The 10,547-nt window shown below is 37.1% G+C and overlaps 2 protein-coding genes across 2 annotated transcripts; one reads left to right on the forward strand and one right to left on the reverse strand.

Moving 5' to 3' along the window:
• Positions 1-105: 105 nt before the first annotated feature.
• Positions 106-2,035, reverse strand: LOC106371253 (dynein light chain 1, cytoplasmic). The gene is made up of 2 exons (XM_048762699.1): positions 1,597-2,035; positions 106-421 (listed from the first exon to the last, which is right to left on the reverse strand). The coding sequence occupies exons 1-2, from the start codon at positions 1,849-1,851 to the stop codon at positions 263-265; spliced, it is 414 nt and encodes a 137-aa protein (XP_048618656.1). The 5' UTR covers positions 1,852-2,035; the 3' UTR covers positions 106-262.
• Positions 2,036-9,237: 7,202 nt separating this feature from the next.
• LOC106371252 (21 kDa protein-like) lies at positions 9,238-10,264 on the forward strand. Its single transcript, XM_048762700.1, has one exon. It carries the CDS (start codon positions 9,511-9,513, stop codon positions 10,144-10,146), a length of 636 nt encoding a protein of 211 aa, XP_048618657.1. The 5' UTR covers positions 9,238-9,510; the 3' UTR covers positions 10,147-10,264.
• The last annotated feature ends 283 nt before the right edge of the window (positions 10,265-10,547 follow it).

Below are 10,547 nucleotides of genomic sequence, written 5' to 3' on the forward strand. Positions count from 1 at the left end.
TTACCAAACTCTGTTTGTCCTACACAGACAGGCTTACGTCAGCATTTTGTTTATATTCTTTTGGCGAAAACGATACGTCAAGTTCATTTGTAAATTACACAAATATGAGTCGCAAAACATATTCTCGATTTGTATTGAAGATTTTGTCTTGGGAGATTAACACAATGAACTCGAAATAAATAGTGTGTGAATACAGGACAGAGGGATCGAAAGGGAAGGACTAACTGAAGATGTTCATTTTTTAAAGATTGGATGAACGTTTTCATTGGTGATCTAAGGGTTCCACAGCAGTCTTGAATAGGAGAACATACACTTTGTCGATCTGGAAATATATGAACCCTCCAATGGAATGAGTTACGTATGAGCCAAAGCTGGTCCCAACAATGCAGTGCCACGCAGGGCCATATGCTGAATCGAAGTCCTGAAACATGATGGAAACTTTGTTTCGTGAGTAGAGAGCAAAAATAAAGTTTATAGACCTGGTTGGAAGTTTAAATTCGATGCAACATTCCGTTGGGCAAATAGACAAAAAAGCTCAAGTTAGGAGATAAGCAACATATCAAGGTCGATTTTGAGAGAAGAAATCAACTATCAGAACAAGAAGATAAAACAAGTCAATCATGTGCCAATCACTCTACTAAGTGCTTATAAGTGAAAACGTATTTGTTTAGTCAGCCACTTTGTGAAACCAATGTAAAGCCTCTCTTCTTACATTTTGGATCATTAAAAGTTTGCTACTTTGGATCATTTGTGAGCCCTAAAACAAATCTTTGCACTTGTGAGAAGCAATACGGTATTGCCAATACCTCCACCTCTAGTCAACTATGAGGAACTTCACAAATTCTTAGCAATAGAAGTGCTTCATTTTGATCAATAAGATAAAACCAAAACCTCACCATCAAGGCCCTCTAAGTAAAAACACTATCCCTAGATATTAAGTAGGAGCACAAGCCCTGAGTTATGTACAATAATTATATGGAAAAGCTGCATAAATGAACAATTATGTATATGTGGTAGACTAGTAAATAATAATACCAGATAATACAACCGAGTACTTTGTAGAAAGAAGTTTCCATTTAGCAAGTCTCATTTCCTAAAGCAAACTGCTTCAGATTTATCATCAGGTAGCATCTACCTACACAAAAGGAAGTTTCCAAACTACCCAGTATAACAAATGGTGCATCCTAGGTCTCAGAAGTCATGGCCTAAGTCAGCTCAAAAAAACCATCTCAGTAAATAAGCAACAAGAAACATCCACTTTCAAGACATACCCCCAAGAGATTCATACTAATATCACCCCAATACAAAAAACTACCAAGTCAAGTAGACTACTAACAAAAAGCTAGGTCAAGTAGACTACTAACTCAACCCAAAAACCATTTAAGAGAAAGTCCGATCTCCAGATTTGTCACACAAGCACAAATCTTCACATCAACGAGAACACAATAACAAAGCTTGCAAAACGAGTGCTACTTGAAGCATAGCCCTAAGACCCACTACTTGACTCTGTATCAAAACTCACTCCGCAGAACTAGACTCCGTCGCTAATGCGATAAAGACACGATTTTTAAGCGTTAGACAGAGAAAAGATGCAACCTTTTTAAGGGCAAGAGCGAGTCTTTTGTTGTCGGCTTTACCAGGCGTGGCATTCAATATCTCACGGGACAAACTGAAGGCCCTGTTCTGCACGGGCAAAGGCATATCGGAAGCTCTAACACGAACATTGAACTCTTCTTTCAGGTCCTGCTGCTCTTTAGCCTTCTTCTTCTGCTGTATCAAACTGTTCAAGAACTTGCTTCTTCTCTCTAGTTCCATCTCAACTCCTTCCATGTTTCTCTCTCTCGCTCGCATCACTCAGCTATAGGAACTCGTTTTTTGTTTTTTTCCTCCTTTGAATCGGAGGAAAACCAAGGTAGACTCAGTTAGGGCTGGTTAGGTTGGAGCGAGCACCATCTGTTTGAGGCAATGTCTTTGAGTGGAGTCGTGTAGGACAGACAAAATAGCCTTCTTGTTTTAGCGGAAAGCAGCTGACCTTGACCAAAGATAAATTCCTAATTATAACACACCTTTAATTAGTGTTTTTATTTTATAAAGTACACCTTTCGTTGGTCATAATTATAAATCATAATTACTTGGGAATTTGGCTATAAAGGTAATTTATCTTAGACAATTAGTTTTTTGGTATTTTGGAAAATGATTACTCTTGCACTTTCTAAAAATTCATATCAATTTAATACGAAGCCAAAAGGCAAAAAAAAAATACAAAATATGATATTTGTTACGAAAGACAAGAAAGAGATGAGCCGCTTTAGTTGAAAATATAAAAGATGTAGGGCCCGCTGTACTATTTGCACAGTAAATTTCTTTCAATATATATACGAACGTTTGCGTTCGTTTGTAAACACACCATCCTTCTCCTTCAATAACACATCCTCTGTTCTTATCAGTATTATCTCTTTCGTACGGGTATAAAATTTTGCTTTATTTAAATTCCTGCGATATAATAAAATTCCAGTTCTTTTTATAACACGTTATCAGCACGATCACTCTGCGATTCGGTAAAATTTATTTGTATCATTTATACCCTGTTATAATGGCCGGAATGCCGCCTATATTATTTACTATTAATTTAATTTATTTATTGGTCGGCCGAGCCGCCTTATATTCTGTTTATTGTTTATTAGTCGGTCGAGCCGCCTTATATCCTGTTTATTATTTATTGGTCGGCCGAGCCGCCTTATATTCTGTTTGTTATTAATTGGTCGGCCGAGCCGCCGTATAATTTATTTATTACTCTGCATTGATCGGCTGAGCCGTCGCATGATTTGTTGTCATAACATAAATATTTCATTGCCATAATTTTTACTTTTATGAAATTTTATAGATTTGATTGACTGTTTAATACGATATTTTCAGACTGATTTTTAGTGCACTCGATTTAACCCCAACGGTCACAAAGAATTTTTTTCAAAAATTTCCCCTTTCTCCAACGGCCATGAACAGTAATTTTCATCTATAAATACAACTCATTTTCACTCCATTTCATCATCCAAAACATTTCATCTTCTCTCAAAAATTTCAAATCGCTCTCCTCCGATTTATCATTTCAAGAAAGATGATTCGCGCACTTTTGTTTTTATGTGCCATTTTTATTTGTGTTTCTATTTATGGTTTATTCGTTGGAGAATTTACTCCGAGTGAATTTAAGATGAATATCGGTTTAATTTTCTTTACATCGCTTCTCCTTGTAATTGCTTGCATGATTAATGTAAACGGTTTTTAAATTATGAAGTTCTAATAAAATATTTTATTTTGTGTTTTAGAAATACAAATGGCAAACATCGAGAAACTCCAGTTCCCGGCTCTGAAAGTAACCGGCGAAAATTATGTCAGATGGGTCACAAATGTGAAACCTTATCTTGTAATAAAAAAGATAACTGAAGCGATAGAAGTCGGTAACAAATCGCCACCCGAGCATATAGCCGAAGCGATAATCTTCCTGAAGAAGCATTTAGATGAGAATCTAACTCACGACTATGGAGACGTTGAGGACCCAGCCGTACTATGGCAAGCCTTGAAAGATAGGTTCGATAATCAAAAGGAAATCAATCTCCCTCACGCTCTTGAAGAGTGGAAAACCCTGAGGTTTCAGGATTTCCAAAGGGTTAGAGATTACAATTCCACTATCTTGAGGATAGTTGCACAATTAAAATATTGTGGTAACCCTGTCACCGAAGCAGAAATGCTTGACAAGACATACAATACTTTCCACAAAGAACACAACGTCTTATCCCGAATTTACAGAAAATGTGGGTACACCAAATTTTCTGAATTGATGGTAACACTCATGTTGGCTGAAAAGAACGATGAGTTACTAATCAAAAACCATAATTCCCGACCTACGGGAGCCAAGGCATTTCCCGAAGTGAATGCTACGGCGGTAGAATATTCGGGAAGGAGAAACCAGACCAACCGAGGTCGTGGTCGGCGTTTCAACAACAAACGTGGAAAGCCTTACTATCCTAAAAGTATTAGATCTAACAAATGGGTTAGATCTGAACAACCTCCTAAAGGCAAAGAAACCGAAGAGGATACCACAAAGAAAAGTGAGACTGTATGTTACAGATGTGGATGTAAAGGACATTGGTCCCGTACCTGTCGTACTCCCCCACATTTGTGCAAGTTATATCAAGAGTCCATAAAAGGAAAGGTTAAAGAGGTGAACCTCACAGAAAATGTTGAAGGGACCTCATACCTTGAATCCTCCGACTTCGCTAATGAGCTGGACTAGATTACTCCTGAAGAGAATCGAAATGCCTATGATAAGAGTATTGAATAGTTTTCAGTATTACCATGTATAATTATTATATTTCATGTTTTAAACAAATAATGATGTTTTTAACGTCATCTTATTGTATAATTATTATGTGTTTCCTTATATGAATGAATTTTATGTTTTTCTTTTATTAATATTTATGACAATTTCAGAAATGGATCAGAATACTAATGAAGCAAAATCCAAGAAACGGATTCGTGAAATATGCATACCAGATAGTGGAACAACGCACACTATTCTGAGACAAAAGAGATATTTCTCTGATATAAAACCGACAAGAATTGTCGTCAATACAATATCAGGTCCTGCAGACGTGATTGAAGGAACTGGTAAAGCAAACTTTACTTTACCGAATGGAACAAAATTTTCCATAAATAATGCTCTATATTCTCCAAGTTCTAAAAGGAATTTGTTGAGTTTTAAAGACATATATCTTCACGGATATGATACTCAGTCTGCAACTGAGGATGGAAAGAAATACATGTATGTAACTTCTGAGAAATGTGGCAGAAAACACATATTGGAAAAGTTTCCAGAGCTTCCTTCGGGGTTACATCATACTTATATCGATGAGATCGAATCAAATCTTGTAGTAGAACGGAACCCAGAAGAGTTCACGTTATGGCATGATCGCCTTGGCCACCCAGGAACTACAATGATGCGTAAAATCATAGAAAGTTCACATGGTCATCCACTGAAAATCCAGGAGATTTCTCAAGGGAATAAAATGACATGTGTTGCATGTTCTCTAGGAAAATTGATCGTAAGGCCATCGCCAACCAAAATCGATAAAGAATCACCAAAGTTCCTTGAAAGAATTCAAGGCGATATATGTGGACCTATACACCCACCTTGTGGACCATTCCACTATTTTATGGTATTAATTGACGCATCCAGTAGATGGTCACACGTTTGTCTATTATCATCTCGAAATGTGGCATTTGCGAGATTTCTAACTCAGATAATCAAACTGCGAGCACAGTTTCCTGATTATACTATTAAAAGAGTTAGACTAGACAACGCTGGTGAATTCACATCCCAAGCATTCAATGACTATTGTATGGTAATGGGAATTGAAGTTGAACATTCGGTTGCTCATGTTCATACGCAAAATGGTTTGGCTGAATCTTTAATTAAGCGTCTGCAATTGATTGCAAGACCATTGATCATGAGATCAAAACTTCCAACCTCTGTATGGGGACATGCCATTTTGCATGCAGAAGCACTCATTCGGATCAGACCGAGTGCATACCATAAGTATTCCCCACTACAGTTAGCGTTTGGTCGAGAACCAAACATTTCCCACTTTAGAATCTTTGGTTGTGCGGTATATGTGCCTGTAGCACCACCACAACGTACAAAGATGGGACCACAAAGAAGATTGGGAATATATGTTGGTTTTGATTCCCCATCAATTATAAGATACCTAGAACCACAGACTGGTGACGTCTTTACAGCACGTTTTGCTGATTGTCATTTTGACGAAAATGTATTCCCAGTTCTAGGGGGAGAAAACAAAAATGTTGGAAGTGATATAAAATGGAGTGTACCATCATTGTTATATCTTGATCCTCCCACTAAAGAGTCAGAACTAGAAGTTCGACGAATTATGCATTTACAGAGTATAGCTAACCAGCTACCTGATGCATTTGTAGATACCAAGACGGTAACTAAATCTCATATACCAGCTGCAAATGCTCCTGCTCGTATCAAAATGCCAAATGAACAAGAAAAGGAGGATGACACACGAGAGCCAAAAACACGCCTGAAGCGTGGTAGACCTGTTGGTTCTAAGGATAAGAATCCTAGGAAACAGAAGAAAGCTGAAATATATGATGCACCCAAAATAGCAGAAAATATTTTGGAAGAAATAAATGATAAGGATTCTGATGAATCAGAGCATCATGAATCAGAGCATCATGAATCGAAAGATAATCATGAGATTTCTATTAATTACATCCATAATAAAAGGATATGGAATAGAAATGAACAAAATGACCTTGATGATGCTTTCTCATATATTGTGTCAAGTGAAATAAATGAAGAAATCGATGATCCAGAACCAAAATCTGTCTATGAATGTCAAAAGAGACATGATTGGGAACAATGGAAAAATGCAATACAAGCTGAACTTGATTCGCTTAATAAACGAAAAGTATTTGGATCTATTGTGCTCACACCTGCAGATGTGAGACCAGTTGGGTACAAATGGGTTTTCGTTCGAAAGCGAAATGAGAAAAATGAGATTACGAGATACAAAGCTCGTCTAGTGGCTCAAGGTTTTTCTCAAAGACCTGGAATCGATTATGAAGAAACGTATTCTCCAGTTATGGATGCCATCACATTTAGATTCCTGATGAGTCTAGCAGCTGATAAAAATCTAGAGATGCGTCTCATGGATGTTGTTACAGCTTATCTATATGGATCATTAGATACTGATATCTACATGAAAGTTCCTGATGGATTTAAAATGCCAGAAGCATTAAGTTCCAAACCTAAAGAGTTATGTGCAATAAAATTGCAAAGATCATTATATGGGTTAAAGCAATCTGGACGTATGTGGTATAATCGTCTCAGTGATCATTTAACAAAAGAAGGATATGTGAATGATCCTATATGCCCATGTGTTTTCATCAAGAAAACAATATCCGGATTTGTAATAATCGCGGTATATGTTGATGATCTTAACATTATCGGAACTCAAAAGGAAATACAAAAGGCATCAGACTATCTCAAAGGAGAATTTGAGATGAAAGATCTTGGACAGACACAGTATTGTCTTGGCCTACAAATAGAACATTCACAAAATGGTATATTTGTGCATCAATCCACATACACTAAAAGAGTGTTGAAACGATTTAACATGGATAAATCAACTCCTCTTAGCACCCCGATGGTCGTTAGGTCACTTAATATTGAAAGTGATCCATTTCGACCACCTGAGGAAAAAGAAGAGATACTTGGTCCGGAAGTACCATATCTAAGTGCAATTGGAGCGCTGATGTACCTTGCAAATTGTACACGGCCTGATATATCATTTGCTGTGAATCTTTTGGCAAGATTCAGCTCATCTCCAACTCGAAGACATTGGAATGGGATTAAACATGTTTTTCGTTACCTCCAAGGGACCATTGATTTAGGCTTGTTTTATCCTAAAAGTTCAAAAGGTCAAATGGTTGGTTTTGCAGATGCAGGATATCTTTCAGATCCACACAAAGCCCGATCGCAAACAGGATACGTTTTTACGATCGGAGGCACTGCTATATCTTGGCGTTCTCAGAAACAAACGCTCGTGGCTACTTCTTCAAATCATGCTGAGATCATTGCACTCCATGAAGCAAGTAGAGAATGTGTATGGCTAGATCAATAAGCCGACACATCTGTTCAAGCAGTGGAATTGACGAAAATATAGAGCCAACTATTTTATATGAAGATAATGCAGCATGTGTTGCTCAAACAAAGGACGGATATATCAAAAGCGATAGAACGAAGCATATTCATCCGAAGTTCTTCTCATACACTCAAGAGCTCGTGAAGAAGAAAGAGATTGAAGTAAGATATGTCCAATCATGCGACAATGCAGCTGACCTCTTCACAAAATCACTTCCGACTTCGATATTCAGAAAACATGTTCGTAACATTGGAATGCGTCATCAGAAGGATCTATGACTGCTCATTCGAGGGGGAGCTTACGTAGTTGTACTCTTTTTACCTTACTATGGTTTTTCCCATTGGGTTTTCCTAGAAAGGTTTTTAACGAGGCAACAAAGACGTTAAGCGAGAGCGGATAGTGACACCGGCCCCCAAGGGGGAGTGTTACGAAAGACAAGAAAAGATGAGCCGCTTTCGTTGAAAATATAAAAGATGTGGGGCCCGCTGCACTATTTGCACAGTAAATTTCCTTCTATATATACGAACGTTTGCGTTCGTTTGTAAACACACCATCCTTCTCCTTCAATAACACATCCTCTCTTCTTATCAGTATTATCTCTTTCGTACGGGTATAAAATTTTGCTTTATTTAAATTCCTGCGATATAATAAAATTCCAGTTTTTTTTATAACAATATTTACATTACATACATGAGCACTTACAAAAAAACATGTGTGATGAAATTGTCGTGGAAAGAGTAATTTAAATATGAGCTAAAAGTGTGAGTAAACATGAGAATCCACCAATAATCAAAAAAAATGTTCATCATTATGATCAACAATCCGTTTTAAAAAAAGAGAAAAAGACAAAAATAGCACTAAATCAAGTTTTTGTTCCCAAACTAGTACTCAAGATCAAAAGTCACAAAAATAGCACTTAATGTTTTATCAAAAGTCACAAACTTAGGGTTTAGAGTTAAAGGGTGGGGTTTAGGATTTAGGGTTTAGGGTTTAGGGTTTAGAGTTTAGGGTTTAGGGTTTAGATTTTAGGGTTTAGGGTTTAGGGTTTATGGTTTAGGGTTTAGGATTTAGAATTTAGGGTTTAGGGTTTAGAGTTGAGAAATGAGGTTTTGGGGATAAGATTTCAAATTTTGAAAAATAAAAAAATTAAAATTTTCAAAGGATAAACTTAGAAAAGTGCTATTTTAGTCATTTTAGTTTTTGAGTGCTATTTTGTGATATAAACTTAGAAATGTGCTATTTCGAAGATTTGCCCTTAAAAAAACCCATTAGCTAGTTAAAAAAAAGAAAAATATCCAATAGCTAGAACATTTGGTGTCTAAAAATTGTCGGTTTTTGTTTCTATGTATCTTGCTAATCATGTGATCGAGTTTGCATTTTCATTTCACAACACAAAAGCAATATACACACTATTCTAGTCCGGCCCATTATTCTTTTCCCGAACCCATCAAAATATTTCAGAGGGTATTTACGTCGAACCATAAGAACATAGAACATTATTAACGGGTTCGGTGAAATTCTTATAGGAATATAAAAACTCGTCTCTTAACTTTTAACTAAAAAAAAACGTGCTCTTAAATTATAAGTCCACCCTAAGAACTCTCCGTTATTCATGTTTTAATTTCGCTTTACGGCACCAAAGGGAGAGCTGTGTTGCCTGTTTGTGGTACTTTATCTATATAAATATACACACTTGAGAGATCACAAATTCCAAACAACCCATAACCCAAAAAAGAGGCACTTGCATGTCACAAGAATCCAACACACAAGAACAGAAGAAACCATGAAGAAACCTTCCCTTCATACATCACTTATCTTCTTCTTCTTCTTAGCAACTCTCCTCCCAATAATCCTCACTGTCCACTCCCAACCCTCTTCATTACCATCAGACGACTCAGATTTCATCCGTACGAGCTGCAACACAACCTTATACCCCGTCCTCTGCGTCTCCTCTCTCTCAAACTTCTCAAGCTCCGTCAACAACGATCCAGCTCTCTTGGCTCGCGCCGCAATCTCCGTCACTCTCTCCAAAGCTCTCGAATTAGGCTCATACCTCTCGAACGTCACCGCTCTTCTCAAGAGCCAGGTGGAAAATGGGGGCCACCCAGCCGCAGCCGTCGTTTTCCATGACTGCTTCGAGAATCTCAAAGACGCGGTCGATGAAATGAGAGGCTCGATGAAACAGATGAGGGACTTGGTCTCCACTGGCTCGCTTGAGTCGTTCAGGTTCCAGATGAGTAACGTGCAGACTTGGCTTAGTGCGGCTTTAACCGATGAAGAGACTTGTACAGACGGGTTTAAAGACGTTCAAGATGAGCCGAGGAAAGATGAGGTGTGCGCTCGGGTCGATGATGTCAAGAAGTTGACTAGTAATGCTTTGGCTCTAGTTAACCGATGCGTTGATAAGGCGATGCATTGATCTTTGTTCACCAAATATTTTTCTTCTTTTGATCACTTGAAAAAATAAATCATTGTTTTTATATGTTGTTGTCACGCGTGCATGATATATATGTATAACAAGATAAGTCTGTTTGTTATTGGCTGAAATGAAACTGGAGGGATATATATATATATATATATATATATATATATACGTACAAGTTGTTAACGCTTTTCGTTTGTGGAAACTACTAAAATAAAGTAGTGTGTGGAAAGAATTAGTAGTCTATTTTTTTCTCTGTCTTTTTACAACGTATAAATCGTTTAAAAACCTAAAAGCTACAAAATCGTATGAGCTGAAAAATACTTTTAGCTTTTTGATTGAGAAAAAAAACAAAAATAAGTTGACTTTATTTGAAATTGAAATTTAATGGTAGTTAA

Source organism: Brassica napus, chromosome C7, assembly GCF_020379485.1.
Source record: "Brassica napus cultivar Da-Ae chromosome C7, Da-Ae, whole genome shotgun sequence".
Classification (NCBI taxonomy): Eukaryota; Viridiplantae; Streptophyta; class Magnoliopsida; order Brassicales; family Brassicaceae; genus Brassica; species Brassica napus.

What these genes read in the sequence shown, in the direction of transcription:
- LOC106371252 (XM_048762700.1), top strand. Translation starts at nt 9,511, where the DNA reads ATGAAGAAACCTTCCCTTCATACATCACTTATCTTCTTCTTCTTCTTA.
- LOC106371253 (XM_048762699.1), bottom strand. Translation starts at nt 1,851, where the DNA reads ATGCGAGCGAGAGAGAGAAACATGGAAGGAGTTGAGATGGAACTAGAG. An exon ending in TCGCTCTTGCCCTTAAAAAG is followed by an intron (nt 422 to 1,596) that starts GTTGCATCTTTT and finishes ATCATGTTTCAG; the next exon opens with GACTTCGATTCAGCATATGG.